At 45.4% G+C, this 18,581-nt stretch overlaps 3 protein-coding genes across 3 annotated transcripts in view; 2 read left to right on the top strand and 1 right to left on the bottom strand.

Moving 5' to 3' along the window:
• The window catches only part of LOC126564828 (protein pygopus), a 341,232-nt gene that overhangs the window by 22,982 nt on the left and 299,669 nt on the right, over nt 1-18,581 (top strand). The window lies entirely within an intron of this gene.
• LOC126565005 (protein obstructor-E) lies at nt 536-17,516 on the bottom strand. Its single transcript, XM_050222141.1, has 4 exons — nt 17,429-17,516; nt 1,719-2,090; nt 767-1,160; nt 536-689 (listed from the first exon to the last, which is right to left on the bottom strand). The coding sequence occupies exons 1-4, from the start codon at nt 17,514-17,516 to the stop codon at nt 536-538; spliced, it is 1,008 nt and encodes a 335-aa protein (XP_050078098.1).
• LOC126564088 (neprilysin-1-like) lies at nt 10,533-14,561 on the top strand. Its single transcript, XM_050221017.1, has 9 exons — nt 10,533-11,142; nt 11,725-11,852; nt 11,996-12,113; nt 12,206-12,411; nt 12,528-12,818; nt 12,909-13,412; nt 13,509-13,671; nt 13,747-14,063; nt 14,139-14,561. The coding sequence occupies exons 1-9, from the start codon at nt 10,536-10,538 to the stop codon at nt 14,409-14,411; spliced, it is 2,607 nt and encodes an 868-aa protein (XP_050076974.1). The 5' UTR covers nt 10,533-10,535; the 3' UTR covers nt 14,412-14,561.

The following is an 18,581-nucleotide window of genomic DNA, read 5'->3' as shown; positions in this document are numbered from 1 at the left end:
CTTTGATCAATGTTTCATTTATTCTTAGTATTTTCTTGTTGATGGGATTTTAAGATACTCTTTCTTCTGTTATAACGAATTTTATTGATGATAACTGAAATGTTTAAATTACAATTAGATCTTTTTTTAATTCATTCCAAGCGCTTCTGCCCAGGTGTGTTATTAGTGTGTCACTTACTGTAGGGCGTGATCAATTGCCATGTATGCGCTGAGTGTTAACCGGTGTAGTTTCGAAACTCTCCATAATTATTGTAGAGGGGGGCTGCAACATGGCACTCATTAAAATGTTCCTTTTTTTCTCAAGCAACAAAATACCAATACCTTCCGAAGGGAAATTTAGGTTTAAAATACATTTATTCAACATACCACCTGAAACACTTCACATACATACGAGTATTTTGCCTGCGACTCTGCTCCATGTTCCAGCGTCATGCAGTTAACAATATTTTTACCCCCCCAGCTAAACCCGATCCCTTGCCCTCCCACTCCCCATCCCCCCCTCCAGCCAAGTGTCGGACTTTTGTCGAATCGAGTCCTACTCCGAATCGTCTACGGGTTGTTTGGGTCGTTTTGATGGACGACGGCGGGAAACCTTCGATGGGCTGTTGGCCGGTTTCGGTTTCGGTGTTGGCGGATTCTCCAGCTCTTCCAGCTGCTTATCGGTAAGACGATCCTTATACCAATCGGCACTGTTGAGAAAGCAAAGGGGGATGCATTCGTTAATTCACCTTGAAGCGTAACAAGTTTAAAGTAAACCGTTTCATACCAATCCGGCACCTTCCGGGCCCATTCACAGTGTTTGCCGACGTCGTCAAATGCCTGTCCGAGCTTGCAACCGTTGCGACGCGGTGTTTCACCGTTGATGCACACGTAGAAGAACTGACAGTCGTCCGGATCGGCATACCGTGGATGGGTAGCGGCTTCGCTTTCGTTCACCTTCGGGCAGCTAAACTTGAACACATCCTCCGAAGAGCAGCCCTTCTTCTGTGCCTCGTCCGGCCACGTACAGATACCGGTGCGGGGATTGAACACCAATCCTTCCGGGCAGGTGATCATGTTAAACATACCATCGACGCAGTAGTAGAATTTATCGCACGCCCCAGTTTCACTGGCAAAGTAACCGTTCTGACGTGGACAGTGCAGGGAAGGTATCGGGGTTTCTATTGAAGAAGAAATTGAATAATGTTACGTTTAATCTATTACAAATGTCAATGTTTTGTTATCCTGGTCATGGCACCACTCGATGTTATATGTGAATAATACCATTCTCGCCTATATTTCCTGTTCAAAGAGTGTTTCCTGGATGTAAAAAAGAGCACTTTTAGCTCGTAGAAATTGATAATATTGATGGCTTATACTATTTTTAATTTCTTTTGAGAGTAACTCCAGTATCTCTTTGTTCTAAACATTCTAAAAATAGCTTTTTGAAGCGAATTTCTCGCTTTAAAAATTAGCTGTTGCACTTGATGAATTCTTTCAAATTTTAATCGTAATAAATTTTTATTAATCTTATAATATTTTTTTTATTTTTCAAGCTAGTAACTGCTTCAATAGCTCTGTATTTTGTTTACAGTCATAAAGTCTGATTTGCATTTTTAGTTGAGATTATTACGAGATCTCATTATGCGAATTTAATAATAAAGAAAATTAATAGAAAAGCATGTCATTTTTTGGTGCCATGACCAGGAAACCCACCAAAAACCGATAATATTACTTACGCAGTTTCGGGCGCTTGCTGCAGTCAATATTAAACGGCAGATCGCACTTCTCCTGATCGGAATCGTAATCGTTGAACACCATACCGTCCGGGCATAGCTTCTCGGTAATTTGTCCATCACGGCACTGATAGTACTTGTCGCACTGTTCCGCATCCGCAAAGTATCCGTTCGGTTCGGGACAGTTCTCCGACAGTTCCGGGTCGATCTCATCACCGTCGGTCGCCTGTACCGGGCCCTGCTGTCTTACCGGACTGCGTGCGGGGGCATCGGAGACTGCCGCCGGTTCACGGGTGCGGGCAGCCCAACCACCACTTGCCGTTCGTCGATTTTGCTCATACTGCCTTCGGAGCTGCGTTTGGGCAGTGGATAGTCCTGCGTAGTTGGAAAGTAAAGCCGAATTCATTAATTTCAATCATAACCCATTCATCGGTGTCCCCATCAATGCAGGTTGGTCATAAATAAAGGTAATGTTTTCCTTCGCCCGACATCAGGATGCAAAACGAAGCCATCACTCAATGGCGACGGTGCACGGTAGATGCTAAAAATATGATCGCCAAAACCCCGTACAGACGTTGATGCAATGATCATTGATCAAGTGGTCCGCATGCCCGGTGCATGCTCCAGAGTTGGCCACCCTCCAGCGATCCTTTTGGCGGCGATGCACTTGCCGACAGCAGCAAGTGCAACCGCACATGACATAAAGGGGCATGGTAGATAATTAAGCGTTGTTTACGCTTTTCCGTTACGCGAGCGGGGAGCTATAAAGGTGGTTTACAAAATTTCACTTTCAATTAGTAGCACACATATCGCGCTGCGCTTGTGAGGGACGGGTACGTTAAACGATTTTCACATGCTCGCTAAACTCAACAAGCGAATCGATGCGAATGGGTAGTTGGAGGGCGTACTCCCTTGCAAGGCAGGGGGAGGGTTTGGCCGAAGCCGGTCTGGACGTCGCAAAAATAAATATCAAGGTCTTGTTGGAGGATTCGAAGTCGGTCGCAATAAGGGTAGCCAAGGTGCCGGTCGTGCAATTATGAGCCGGTCGTGCTCGGAAGTGGTTCGACAAGTGTGTGCTATTACTGTTGGGCGTGATTTTTAGAGTAAGATGTGAAGTTTTTTTGTTAGTGTTTTATAGTTGTATAGTTTGTTTACAAAAACGTGGTGATCAGTGAAAAAAAAAATTACTTCTTCCTATTTAAGTTGAGCTTGATAATAAATAATTTACAATAGTCAGTCAATAGTCAAGTGTAACAATAGTCATGATAGGTCTAGAAAATGCCTAAGTAAAAATTACTTAATTAACTCATTACTAAAACTAATTACTAAAACAAATAAATATTTCTATTTTGAATAGTATGTGAGTTGAATTAGAATAGCTAAATTCTATTTCTCATTGTTATTACAACCTTTAACTCAGCGTTTCCGTTTTTCTTGCTTGACTTTTCCCGATAAATTTGGAGTAAAATACCCTATTGACAAAATTGCCTTTATAACCACTACTAAGGGATTTGTCAAGATATATTTGCACTAAAAGTGCCTTCGTTAGCAGACTGGAAAGTCTCCAAAACTGCAAAAGAAGTACTAAAATTATGTAAAAAAAAAGCTACTAAATACACCTAAAAAAAACCGGTATTTTTCGGGTAATTCACTTAACGCTGGTAGAGTTATTTTTTCAGTAACTATATCGCATATTGCGAAGTAAAGAATTCATTTTGTGCAACTAAAAATACAAGAAATTTAATTATTTATTACACAATACATGCGCTTCTTTTAATCAAAACCAAAATAAAAGCGTTAAAAAAACTCTCCCGTCAAAGTCTCAATTCATCATCGAAATAGCAACTGGTCATTTCGTCGTTGCTCGTTAACCTGTTCTTTTGATGATTCCTTTTAAGCCTGTCGATGATGATGATGATGATGGGTATGTGATGGGAGCTTGTGCCCTTTTTTATGTACCCATTGCAACCGTAAAATTGCAGTTGTGAGTCGGTCGAAGTCAATTTTGGATCATAAAAACCTGACCACCAAGTGCAACACAAAAGGAAGAGGACAAAAAGTCCAGTTGGAAGGGGGAATAAAGATGATCAAAAACCAGTTCGTTTGGAGTATTTTTTCATAAACCAAAAGAGTCGTCTTCCTTGACTTACGATTGTTGTCGTAGACAGTTTTTTTTATGATTATTTTATCTTGATAGGAATATCCTCATTTCGTCACGAGGTTTCATGCGAGATTGGGTTCCCGCCAGTAAATGGTGCTGCTGTCCCTATACGATAACAGTGTGTGTGACCGTGATCTTTACATCCCATGATGCACAGTTGCACAACTCGTCTACTTGCAGTGAACAGATTTGTTTCAGCCAGCAGGAAGTTTGTAGCTGGAACGTGTTTTGATAATTAGCGCCATTAAACAGCGTTAAAGCGTCCCTTGAGGTAGTGCTCAAACGCTTCGGACATCCAACACTTTTCATTTATCATGCCGTTGCGTCACTCGCAACGAAGTCTTTTAGGAGAAATAAAAACTACTGCTGAATTATTTTCTGACGTCGATTTGGCGGGTACCTCACAACCGTCGCGGTGAACTAATTTTAAACCATGCTTCCGATCACCTGTAAAGTACGAGCTGTAATTTTCGAGACGAATTGATCGACGCTACTTCCCAGCAGTGCCCTTCCGAAAAACGGCCACAGCAAAAATGTGTGTTTTGGGGCGAATGTGTTGTGAGTCGTATTAAATCTGTCATCTTCGGAACCCGAAAAACGACCCATCGAATCAACCGATCGGTTAGTTACACGCGCCAACACATGTGGTTGAGTTTTCGGACCGGTTTTTTTTAAACTGATCAATCTACCGGTTTTCATACCGGAGTTTTGTTGTTTTTTTTTCCGATTGTGCTGTTGGAATGTTAAACGTGATTATTGGCTACGATATGGAAGTTTTAGTTTTATGCGTATTTTAGCTAAAATTTTCAATCCGTTTCAATTATTGAAAGAGAAGGTCTACCGATGCGATGATAAGGCATATTTAGTTTACAACCCACCCTGGAACACACGTACTGGGGGTAAAAACAGTTGTGTAAATAATACCCATCGATAAAGTGAGGGGCGGGAAACGAATCCGGATGGGGAGAAGAGTTTTATGGGTAGCTTACAAGCGTACGGCTAGGTAAAGGTGGTATTATTTGATTTATTTTATTTATGTCTACAGCACTTTCTGCGCTTCTACTAGCTTCGTACTTTGTAGTACAATTTCTTAAAAATGCTTCTTCTCAAGCACATTTTCAAGGTAGTATACTTTATGTTGGTTAGTTTTCGAACTACAATTACATGGAAACGCTCGCGCTGATTGCATCCCCCGATGATGCATCATGCCAGCCGTTGCCAATTACTTGCATTTAATCAACCTCAAAATAGATTTGACTGTCAAGGGTACACACATGCTGAATCGCACCGCTACTAGGCAACCGTAGTGATGACGTACGAAGCTGAGCGAGCGACATGCTTGCCGGTGTGAAGATGAGTGAGATGAGTAAAAATGTGATGTATCTCACGCATGAGAATGTAGCTAAGCGAACACGACGAAGAACCACTAGCTTAGAAAATTGGTATTGGAAAGGGATCGTTGGAAGACAGGAGAGGGAAAGGTGAAGAAGGGGATCAAGAATATGCTGGTTTATCGGTAACAGTGGCCTTGTAATGATGAGTGGCGTGCGTCGATATGTAAAAAAAATGTAAACATATTTTAAAAAATCTTGTCCGTTTATGCTTACTTCCTATGATAACAAGATAGTGGATTTGAACCCAGTTTTCTTAACATAACACAGAGTAAATAAAAAAGGGGCAAATTTGTATACGCACGAGTTTGCGTGCTGCAACATAGTACGGAAGAGACGTGCCGTGCTGTTCAATATTTTTTTTTTGTCCAAATTCGGCTGTAATAGCGCACAACACTTTTGGCAGCGATTCGAAACGCCCTTGGGAGTGCGTAATTGCATATAAAAAAGGGAACCATTAATATTAACAAAGGTCACACTTTACGAATGAATGAAAGGATCGGGTTTTTTCCTTTGTCCTGCGCTAGTGCGAAATAGGGACGAAAGTATGTAATCCCCTTTTTCGGTGTTATAATGCAATGTAACGGATGTATGTACGGTGTTGTGAGTATGGGACGTTTCCTTTATTCGGCGAGCACAGCACGTGTCCCCTTTGATCGGTCGTACTGCTGTGAGTTGTAAAACCGATACGCAAATATTGGTCGATGGTAAATAGGGGGAAAAAATCTGGAAATAACCATATAAAAAAGGGTAGCCAGGGAAGAATGAATTTACGCAATGAAACGATTAATGGAAACCATTGTTGTACGATCAAAGTAGTGAAAACGAGAAACGAAAGAAACCTTTTTGTTTAGGTAGAAGGATTAAATCAAAATCTACCTTTTTCTTTGTCTCTTATCGCGTTAAAGGTAGCATTTCGGTTGTACAGAGATATTTATATACTCCATCTGGTGAAATCTTGTGCAATTATGCATATGCAAAAATCCAAAAACGTGCTTTTGGTAGTAAATGTGACAAAATATGCACGATTTCCAACGCATTCAAATCGAACTGCCATCTCTTTCTCTCACTCACTCTCGCTACCCATCTCACAACGCACGAGAGAAACGGTCCCCGTGTGAGCATTTCCTATTTCTCACCACATCTCAGCCTTCTTGATAGTATACGTTATGTCGACTTTGTCTATCCGCACCTTGAACACTGCGTGCCGTTCCGCAAAAAGGATGCCGTCGACAAGCAGCCGCGCGAATAGTCGACAGTGTTTCCGCGTGTACGCGTGTGCTTACGCACACCACCAAACCGTACGGTTCGGTTCCCCAAAAACATGTGCGCTACCCATCCCATCAGCCAAACTGTTGGGCACGGCGGGATGCAGTAGGGTAGGGTTGGGCTACGAAAGCTGCGAGAAAACCCCCGGGGCGGGTGTGCTGATGCGGGCGCACGAGGACCCGAGATCTGTGACGATGTCGTCTTCTTCGCTTCGCGCGCGCTGTCAGAAACGAACGTTGCGCCGTGCTGGTCGTGTGTGCTTTATTCGGTGGGAGACTATACGCTGCCGCCGTACGGTTGCTGAGTGTTTTAGGGGTTTTTTTTCTGGGGTTGGTTGGTTAGCTTTTTTTTTCTCTCGTCGTTGTTTTGGGTGCTGTTGTTGCTGTGTTACGTTTACCGTCTAACGATCCGGTTTTGGTGCTAGTGGAAGAAAGTTTAATCTTGGCGATTAAAGCGAATTCCCACGGCACGGTTACAACGAAGCGTGGCTGTAGAAGTAAGTTGTCAGGACGCGGCGCAGAAGAATCGTCCTTGTGCTGTTGTTATCCTTGCGAGAGTTTTAGTGTTGTCCACATCAAAAGGCGGTTCACCTTCACCGACCCAATGATGACTGCTGAGTGTTTGTGTGTGTGTGTGTGTAGTGCTCGTGTGTTGGTAGTTCGTTTGCAAAAACAGGATTCACCCTGCTGATCCTGCTCCGACGGGATGGAAAGCGTTTCTGGGTGGAAAAGCATGACGGGAGCAGCTCATTAGTGCGATTTGTTGACACTGCAAGTACCTCCCTAGTGTGCCTTGTGTTGTTGTGTCGTATTTTTCACAGCTTTGCCAGTGCACAACCGAGGCCGACGGTTTCACCGTCGAAGGCGTCACTTTTGTCATAAAACTTCTAATTAATGTCCCACCAGTAGCAGTAGCTCCTTGCTGCCAGGCTGGCTGGCTGGCTGGCTGGAGGGATGCCGTGTATACACTGGCCGATCTAATAGGGCCGTAAATTAACCGTCCACCATACCGACGACGTGCATAAGTACGCTGTGTTCTAACGGGTGTAATAATATCGTTCTCCAACGCCGAAAGATGGTGTGACAAGATGACAATAGTAGCGTAACAAAAGGAAATCACGGCGGAAATAATCTCGGCGCTCGGCGATACTTCGCAACAGAGGGCAGCAGCGCTGTCAAAAGCGAATTAACAGCTTGTCAATGTACTACGGCGTGATGCGCTGTGATAATAACACTGAAGTGTGTGATTCTAAGTGTATGTGTGTATGTGTGTGTGTGAGAAAAGGAGCTACCCGAAAGAATGTGACCGGCACGTCGCAGCGGTGTGTATTTTTTGCCCGCCCGCCTATATTAAGCATAAGTGGGATCAGCTTGACGTGTTATTGTTATGTCGTTTATGGTTTAATGATGAGCGCGCGTTTGTTGGGTGATTGATGCCCCCGTGCGAGTGGCTAAGCAGTAGACACGCGGTCTAGAGCGAACGCGAACACACACTGGCTTCAAACAACACGGTCTAGGCCCTAACGAATCCTCCTGGGGATATGGACTGCTGGTCGCTTGTGCAGAACACGCTGTTGTTGATTATTTTATCCTTTAATGGTACAAAGGGTACTACAGATGTTACTGTTGTTACAAGGGCCAGAGAAGGAGGGAGGTCGTCAGATGATGACGATGTTGATGATGATGAGGATGAAGCGTTGATATCCAGTGCGCATGATCGTACACCACAATCGGATGAAAACGAGAGTGGCACTTTGTCATCTGCCTTGACCGACGGTCGACGGTCACCGTTCTTGCACAGTTCCGTGTGGTTTTTTTTCCTATTCCTTAGCAACTAATCCCACACCGTAAGTTACATTGTACTAGCTTGCCTTCGTACGAAACCCTTTACCGCAGACATTCGAAAATAGAGCATCCGGAAAAGCTTAATTAATAGACGTTTCGAACCACGTTGTGCGTGACATCACACGAGCTAGCGTGTCCTACGGTTGCTTTACAAAGTAACATCTTTAGTGCACACACACACACACACGCATACACTCACCGAAACCAATCGAACCGACTGTCAGTCAGTGTTGAGTTAATGTGGTGTTAGTGGTAACGGTTTTAGCAAACACACCTCTGCAACAGTGATAGTATGAGTGAGTGAGTGACTTTACCACTACGCTTACCACCCTACAGGACGAAGAAAAAAGGCTCGCCTACTGTTCGATGAAAATTCAACAGGTTGAACATATTCGCGAGCCTCCAAACTTCTGTGCAGGTGTGCTTCTTGATGAACTACTAGAACCGTGTGTGTTCGTGTGTGCGTGTTCGCATATGCCTGCTGGTGTTTTGTTGTTATCCTGGTAGCGTCGTCCTTTTTCCAACTAACTTGGATCGATGACGATAGTACTTTTCATAATCGGGAAATTAAATTAGCATTTTGTTTGCTTATCCTACGATCGATCGGTACGTTTTGTTGGGATAGGTCGTTAAATATTTACATCACGAGCGACACTTCCAAGGATAACCGTGACTGTGTGCGTGCGTGTTTAAGGGTTAACTAATAATCGATTTAACGTTTCCCGACTTGTTTGTGAGTAGGATACAGTGCTAGAGATCTCAACTTAACTCAACATCTCAACATCGTTTCCCACTAAGGAAGCTCTTTCTTGGTAGGTCGGATATGGAAAAAAGGGTTTTTTTTCCTCGCCAACTTCCTGTTCTGTGATGTCCCACTGACCTACTGATACAGTTTCCCAATCCACGCTAGTAGCGTGGATGAATATGCCAGGCCGCTTGGACAGCGCTGTCTTCCGTTTCCGACAGCATCAGCATGATTTGTGACAAGGAGAACGGAAATGAGGGAAGAAAAAAAGGCAGAATTTTGCAGGAAATTAAACGAATCGACCTAACTGCGGACCGTCTTTCCATTCCATTCATAAAACTCGTCTTGACGGTGTGCCAATTAAAGTTTTCAACCCGTTTTTAGTCGGTACGGGATGGTCACGAAACAATTGCTGTTCATTGTAATCGATCCGTTGGCAAGACTCGATAGGCAACAGGTTGGAGATAGATAAATACATGCCCACACATTCACAGTGATGGACTAGTTTTAGCGACACTTTTTAAGAAACGCTTTTAAAGTGATAAGAAGATGTGATTGATTCTGATACTCCGGAGTCATGTAGATTTTTTATGAAACTTTACGTTTAGTTGAATTTTGTCTCTCTATCTCTAATATATTCAATCACTTTTTGTGTTTATCCAGATCGTCCCGCATTCAGTGTTACGTCAGATTTTCGAATTCAGTGCCCACACATTGCTCCAGTGCTGCAGCTACTGGCTCCAGCACCGATCAGTACCTACGATCGACGACGAAGAAATATATTCAACGATCACGTCTGGTAGCAGCAGCTGCTAATCGTGCGGTCCCGGTAGCAGACACGAAGGCGGTCGTCTACTAGCCTGTACGCGTCCAAGTTTAACCAGCTGCAGCTTAAGTACGCGAGTAAAAGCCCGCTTGCGGGGGAAACGTGAGCATGCGTTGTTCTTCGACACATCTATCCAGCGTGCGTGAGAAAGCGCGAGTACGGTGCGTTTGGTCGTCGCCTGCTTTGTCCGTTGTTGAGACGACGGTTGCACGAGTGAAGAAGCTGTAAAGATGCTGATAGTGGTAGAATGGTGCCGGCGCCATAACATAATCATTATCCACAATACGATAAGGGAATTTGGTGGGCGGTACGGGTAGGAAGTGTTTGTGTGTGTGTGCGCGAAAGTGATCGTAGTGAACAGTAGCGTGAACAGGTTGCAGGTTGTTTCGCACAGCACTGTGGGCGGCATTTTTCTTGTGCGCGAGTGTGATGAGAGTGAGCGTGAGCGCTGGAGAGTGATTGCGTGCAAGAGCGTGCGGAGCTAGAACGGTTTGGTCCGTTTGCCGTCAGTAGCGTTTCGCAAGCGACCAGAACCGGAAGTGAACGGTCGGAGCAAAAGGTCCGGGCACGTACGAGCGGACGTGATGGAAGCCCTTAAGGAGCTTCATCTGCCGGCGCGAAATGGTGATAAAACGACAGTTCCGATGGATCCGGTAAACGGGTATCTGCTAAGGACAGACGTTGAGGAGGGCACGGTACTTGGGACGGTCGGCCCGGACGCACCACACGGTGCTGTCGGTGTGGGTGATGTGGAAGCGTCAGGGCCGTTGCTGTTACGAACCGGTAACGCTGACCGTGCGGTACCTGTTCCGGTGGTAGTGAACTTCGGAGGTCCCGGTATGGCCACCAAAACGAGTACCCTGGCTGCCGTTGATCGGCAGGGAAGTCGGGGAAGTGGTAGCGGTGGTGGTACAGGCGGTGGAAGTGGAAAGAACCTGCGTAGTATAACACCCGGACGTGGTTTGCTAGGGACAAGGCTTTCGGCAGTCTTCGCACGTCCAGCAGTGTTCGGTGGTACGATGCTCGTGGTGGGCATCCTTTTAGGCATCCTACTGGTTTATCTTATCGGACGCTACCGGCAGCTGGACGGGAAGGGCTGTGGTGGAGATCCATTCGCACCGGGATGCTCCGTAACGGACGAGTCCCGGCGGAATAGTAACATTTGCCTGACGGACGAGTGTGTCAGGACAGGTGAGTTCGAAGGGTGAGATGTGAGGCTAGATAAATTAAGGTCACAGTTGCGAAGACTAATGGCACTGCTGGCCTGTTGCCGTTGCACCAGGTTTCAGTACGCCCGGATGTGCCGTTAAACAAGTCATTAATCACATCCCGGCATCCTAGTGCAACACTTCCTGAGGCGTACCTGCCCAGTCCATGACGAGTGCACTGTTGAAGCGCACGGGAGCGCAAAGGGAATTCTGTCCATTCCATCGACTGTATAGATGGATGCTGTTGCAATAAGCAAGCGGTAGAGTGGAAAATTAGTTGCATAATTGAATCGTTTGCTGATGGAATTAGCAGGTCCTCGCTACTTCATCACTCGTCCATCATCGTCCAAGTGACCCCCCCCGTTCTGGAAAGTTTGCCAATGGGGGATAGCTTTTTTGTGAGTTTCCAAAGATGAGAAATTATAATTTTATCGTTCCTCAAGGTCTGATGGACGGGATGGCAAATCCTTCCCCTTTGTGCCAGCGTTTCTAGCTCTGGGAAAGCGTTAAGCTTAAAACATCATTTTTCATGCATTTTCCTTGATTGCGTCTTTACTCGTTGCAGCTTCATCGTTGCTGGCCGCCATGGATCGGACGGCGGATCCCTGTAAGGACTTTTTCCAGTTCGCGTGCGGTACGTGGAACAAGATGCACGTGATACCGGAGGATCGCAGCTCTATCAGTACGTTCGAGGTGGGGATACTGTGCACTGTGTGTAGTGTGTAATGATTGATGATACCGGAGGGATTACTTGGAGTATTTTTCACTCACCTTCTCGTTACATATATGTACTGCGCGCGCTAATGGGTTCCGGTGCGATCCGCCAACGACCAAAGGTACTTGCAGATCAGCAGCAGGCCATACTGAAGGGCGTGCTGGAGGAACCGGTCAACAAGGAGGACAACAGGGCAACAAAGAAAGCGAAAGCCTTCTACAAGAGCTGTATGAACCTTGGTAAGTGCACTCGGCGCGTGTTCGAAATTTTACCCCTTCCATTAATGTGCTTTTTTCCTACTCCTTTTTGCACCACAAATTACCGAACACAGAGCAAATTCGCATACTGGATGTGCAGGCACTGCGAAAGTCCTTGAAGAAGCTGGGCGGTTGGCCGGTGATAGAGAAAAACTGGACCGTTCCGAACAGCAGTATCGAGCATCTGCTCGGGAAGCTGACGGGCGAGTACGACGAACCGGGGCTGGTGGAGCTGTACGTCGGTGCGGACGATAAGAACTCCTCGATGAACATCATTCAGGTAGGTAGAGGTCATCACCACCATCGAGGCGTACTTGACGGCGTTTAATTTATGCACAAAGTTTATAAGCAAATTCTTAACCCAACTGTCGCTTTTGCACTGTACGGTTGACACAGGTTGATCAGCTGCTGTTGGCGTTGCCGTCTCGCGATTACTATCTGAAGGAGAGCAGCGAGGGCGACATGAAGGCGTACCACCGGTACATGACACAGATCGCGATCCTGATGGGTGCGGACAAGGACAAGGCGGCCGAGGAGCTGCAGCGGATCGTCGAGTTTGAGGTGCGGCTAGCGAACGCGACGCTACCAGAGGCCGATCGCCACGATACCAGTGCCATTTACACGAAGATTACCCTGCCCGAGCTGCAGCGCCGGGTTCCGCAGATCAACTGGAAGGAGTACCTGCAGGTGTGTGTGCGCCAGTTTGTCGCCGTCACGAAAGCTTCACGACAATGCTAATGCCTGACGAGTGCTGCTTTATTACTTGCTTTGTTTTAGACCACCCTGGGGACGGTGCAGCTACACCCGAACGAATCGATCGTTAGCTACGCGATGCCTTATCTGGTGGAGCTGGGCAAGATACTGCGCGACACCGATCGGCGAATCGTGCACAATTACGCCATCTGGCGGCTGGTGATGTCGATTATGACGCACATGATCGATGACTACCAGAAGGAGCGCGTCGAGTTTCGTCGGAAGCTGCTCGGCATCCAGTCGGAGCGCAACCGATGGTCACAGTGTGTCGAGTGGACGAACAAGAAGCTTGGGATGGCCGTGGGGGCACTGTTTATACGGGACAACTTCAACCAGGAAAGCAAGGAGACGGCACTCACCATGATCCATACGATACGGGAGGCATTTAATGAGCTGCTGGCCGATATCGACTGGATGGACGATGAGACGCGGGCCGTCGCGAAGGAGAAGGCGGATGCGATGAACGAACGGATCGGCTATCCGGACATACTGACCAACGCGGAAGAGTTGGAGAAGGAGTACGTGAATGTAAGGGCTGGACGCCGCTGTGTGTCCTCGAATTCCTCGAACGAGGCAAGATTTACGGTGGTGAAATTAATCATATTGTCTTTCGATACGTTGTAGCTAACGATACACGGTGGATTATTTTTGGAAAACATCCTAAGCATACTGAAATGGGAAGCCGAACGGAATCTGCAGCTGTTGCGCAAACCGGTTGACAAGAACAAATGGGCCACGGAACCGGCCGTGGTAAATGCGTTCTACAACCCCAACAAAAATGATATTGGTAAGCAGATTTCTCCATCATTAGGTGAAAATATTGATCATTCAATGATCGTTTCGTTGCATTGTTCCTTTTTAGTATTCCCGGCCGGCATCCTGCAGCCACTGTTCTACAGTCAAAACTTTCCGAAATCGCTCAACTACGGTGGTATCGGGGTGGTGATCGGACACGAAATAACGCACGGTTTCGACGACAAGGGCCGTCAGTTCGACAAGGACGGTAACATGATGCAATGGTGGAACAATGCCACTATTAAGACATTCCGCGAGCGGGCCCAATGCATCATCGATCAGTATTCGCGCTACAAAATCGACGAGGTGGGACTGTACATGGACGGCCGTATGACGCAGGGCGAAAACATTGCCGACAACGGAGGTCTCAAGCAATCGTATCGGGTGAGTAGGAGTAATCGGTTGACCACTAGAACTTCATGCCTTAATTGCCACAACTTTTGTCGGTTTTGCTTTTAGGCCTACCGCAAGTGGGTGAGTCAGTACGGGTCAGAACCGGACCTACCGGGGTTGAATATGACCCACGATCAGCTGTTCTTTCTCAACTACGCCCAGATCTGGTGCGGTTCGATGCGGCCCGAGGACGCACTGACCAAGATCCGGTCGTCGGTTCACTCGCCCGGCATTATTCGCGTGATTGGGCCGCTGTCGAATTCGCACGACTTTGCCGAAGCGTACCGGTGTCCGCTCGGTTCGCCGATGAATCCTGTTAGTAAATGTAGCGTGTGGTAAGGCAAAAGCTGGTCTTTAGGTGTAGTGTTTTTTTAACTGTAATAACATTAACGATAATTATTATTGCTATTCTTATGATTGCTGTAACTACTATGATTTCGTACAAAGGCACATATCAACAGTTGAATAGTTGAGCTATGTTTGTTCTAAGCGATCAGCGTTGTGGCGTTTTTGTTCTACGCAAAGGCATCCGAACGATTACGGTGTAACTGGTAAAGGTAAAGGTAGGTTTATTAGGTGTGTAAGAAAACTAGTCACGATCTGTGTTGAATGTTTAAAAAATCAGCAACGAAGTCGATTCAATCAGTGCATATGGATTTCACAACGAACCTTTACTATAGCACCTTGGAACCTTAGGTGCCATTATGGTGTTAGGGACGACGGAGAAAATTCATTAATCACCATAGAAGCGATAAAGGAGAAACATTAATCAGTAAAGAAGCTATAGACATTTTGGAATCAAGGTTCTAGATGCTAAAAGTAAAGATACAAGTTTTATATACATAATATTTCGAGGATGTTGGACGCTTCACGATTAGAATAGATTTTAAAATAAAAGGTTTTTTTTAATAATAAATAAATTATTTGCACATAAATATAAGTCTTATTTGTCATTCGATTGCTTGAGCTAGCAGATTGTTAAGCCAAGAAGAACAACACTGACTCACTCAAAAACTGATAATTACCTCTCGAGAACATTGGGGACGTAAGGATTTTTGGCGCGTAATGCATACTGGGGCATTATTAGTGCAGGATTTATCACCGACCCGTATAAGACTTATGTTGCAGACTAAGTGCCTGTTAAGTACCTTAGTGTACCATCCTAAACAGAGATGTAAATTCAACTAGTTGTCAATTTTAAAGTAGAAAATGAGATAACTATTCATTGTAAGAGGTATTATGCATACTATAAAATTGTCCTTCATTACAAGAAACGTAAAGCACTACTGCAATAATAGAAGAGCTAGAGACATCTAGAAATGAAACTACCAAAAAGTTTCAAACCAATACAAAAGTAATACAGAAAAATCACGTGAGCGTTTCCTGAGATGTTTTGTTAATATGGATAATTAGTTCCAAAAGGCCAATGTCTCACAGAAAAAAAATATAAAAACTTCTTTTTTCCTAGACTCATTACACATAATATTAATATTAAGACACAAAGCATTGAAAACAAAACAATTAATGGTTTTATATATTCATAAAGTTTTCAAAAGGCATAACCTCAGAGGAGCGGATTTCTAACACGAAAAAATTAGTGTCAAACTCCTACCAAATCACCCTTCCTTAAGCAGGGTTCAATCGGACTCTGAAAGAAGAAATTATTACCCTTTTAAAGGAATTAATGAATTTCTCTAAGGTTTATTTAACAGGTTCATTTAACAAACGAAATTAAGGTAAATTGAAAAAATGCTTCCTCAAGGTCTTTTCTTATGGGTAAATTATCACCCATAGCATGCCAACTTGCACTTAAATTTGACTTCAACCGACTACAGGCGTTCATTACGGTGCCCACACCTAGGCAAAGGCACCCACCGATCGAAGCTACCACGTCATCTTGCTACGCAGTGATTGACGTAGAGAATCCTCGCTTCTTTTGCCCCACGACTCCGTCCTACCAGGGCAGACTAATTGCACACGGAAAGCGTACGTTAACCTTTCGCGAGCGTACCAACGTCGCAGTTGCTGCCAAGTAACTACAGACAATGCATGATAAAGCGAAAGCAGTGCGAGAGCACCGGTGAGTGTGCGTGTGCGAGCCGCTCAAGGTTACGCAGGCAGGAAATCTGCGATCTCAATCCGGTTGTCCTTGCGCGCTGCCGTTACCAATGTTTCGTACGTTCCCGGTTCCATCGCACAAACGACCTTCGGCACGACTACAGTTTCCCATTTGGTGTTGCTTCGGTGTGTTTATGTGTGTATTTGTTTTTGGGCACGCTTTTTTCGACCCGAAAGCCATCCCATACCACGTAAGGCCAACGATGTGAAATCTACCCCAGCATCAAACGTGTTTTGGGGTGGCTTATGTCACATTCACTCCCCAAATTGCGACCGGTTTTTTGGGGTGTGAAGATAGTCTGCCGAACGGGGTAATGGTGGGACGGGCATTTGTCAACCGTGTGATCCCACAATGTGACGTAAAGTCAAATCAACTGGCCCATTAGTGGAGCAAAATACGTTGCGGTGCACCAGAAAGTGAAGCAAACCTTGGCATACCGTTTGGAAGCGTTTGGGGTTGTTGTGGTGGTGCATACAATAGGAAGTAATAGACTGCACAAACGATCTCCTTCCTTGTGCGGTATCGTTGGGCGCGAGTGAGTGTGACTCTCTTTATTGGTACCGTTGTGCATGCACGACTGTACCGATGCTGAACCGTACGGGTAGGTTTTTTGCGTGCCGTTTCCCGTGTGTGTGTGGATGGTGTGGGTGGGTGGCAACATTAGTGTTGTGGTAGTGGTGAAGTATTATTTTTCGCCTCACGATCGCTGGCTAAGGCAAAAAGCTTCACTTTCTAAAGCATTCACAGACAACTGTAACCGGAGAATGGATTGCAAGATTGCTTGCTTTAAATGAATGATTTGTTGCTTTTGCTTGAAGTATTTATAGAGCTAAACAAAAACGATTCCCAATTTTGAAGAGAAAAAGTATGCCTAAATAACATTCCTTTTTGCTGATAGAGGCACTGCACTCATCGGAATGTGTCCAATCAATAAGCGCGGAGAAGAAAGTAGAAAAATGTGGGCACTTTTCACGGCTCGTTTAATTCATTTTGAATAAAGTTGATCATAACGCACAATATGAAAAGATCCTATAACAATAATGTTTACACAGTTCTTAGGAATTCATGATAAAATTATCACAAAAGCTCGTCCTATTCCACCATATTTAATAACCTTTTTATGGACCGAAGTTTCGAAAAGATTTCACTTTAACAACTCGTTCAAAACCACATCAAATTACCCATTTGTAATGACTTATTTTATCCACCCTGGCAATGTAACAACCATTCGACTCACCGAATATCACACTGACAAGCACTAGGAAACTGAGACTGAACTTGGCCACTGCTTTCATCTTGACGGTCGCCTCACGACTAATAATCATTACAATATATTGTTTGAAATATCAACAACCGCCGCAAAGCCCTAGTACACAAGCGGGCGCGCCGTGCCGAAAAGGGGAGCGGAAACCTATGCCAAATGGCGGGGGGCCAGGACACAGCGGCGCGTACGGGGAGAGGGGCATGGATGGCTAGGCTAGCTGGGGCCGGTCCGGTGGGGTCAGGTCAGGAGGAAGTGGTTATACCACACCGACCGGTCCGAAACCGATCGGCAAATCGGTACGAAAGTTGGGTCGACAGCGTTTTGTTGCAGTGGGTCGTCGGTTCGTCGCTTGGTTTGTCTTCGTTGAAGTCTTTCGTTTTTTTTTCTTCTTCTCCCTCTTGCCTTCTCGCGTTTCGCTCGGTCGCGTATGGGACCGCGATGTAGGGTGAATGTCACTCACTTTGTGTGCTTTTTTTTTGGTTTAGTAAACCTTCGTTACGGTTGTTTGTTCGTCGGTGTTGGTGTAAATAGACACGGATACGGTCAAATATTGATCTAGGAACGCGCTAGGCGTTTGGCTGTAGTTTTGATGTTTTTTTTTCTTCTCCTCCGTTTGTCTTTGCGGGTGAGCCTCGCACGTCTTTAGTTAATCTTGCCTACAGAAGAAGCAAATCCGATTCACCTTTAAGCACACACACACTCTGGTTTTGTAAACCGACGGAAAAGGTTACGGAAACTGCTGCTTGCACAGAAACACACCCGGAGCAACCCGTAACGATGGACTGAAAACCCGTTTGTTTTCGAGCTGCTTGATCGGCAGATTGCACCGAATAAAGCGTCGGTGGAAGAGCACTGAATGAAGATGATGCGATCGCTTCGGAGACCATGTGAGAGAAAGGGGGAAAAAAGTGAGAGAAGAAGAAACCAGATGAGCCACGAGAAATCATAACCGGAATGCAAAAGCATATTCATATGGGTAAGTGAATGGATGACCGATTGAGCTGGCCCGGATCGGAACGGTAAACGAAACAGACGAGAGGAGAGAAAAAAACACAACACTGAAAATGTATACTGCTTGCCGAGGCCAGGTTCATTCATTGCTGCTGGTCCGTTCATTTGCGCGTCG

Source organism: Anopheles maculipalpis, chromosome 3RL, assembly GCF_943734695.1.
Source record: "Anopheles maculipalpis chromosome 3RL, idAnoMacuDA_375_x, whole genome shotgun sequence".
Taxonomy (NCBI): Eukaryota; Metazoa; Arthropoda; class Insecta; order Diptera; family Culicidae; genus Anopheles; species Anopheles maculipalpis.
This window is presented reverse-complemented; position numbering and strand designations above follow the sequence as displayed.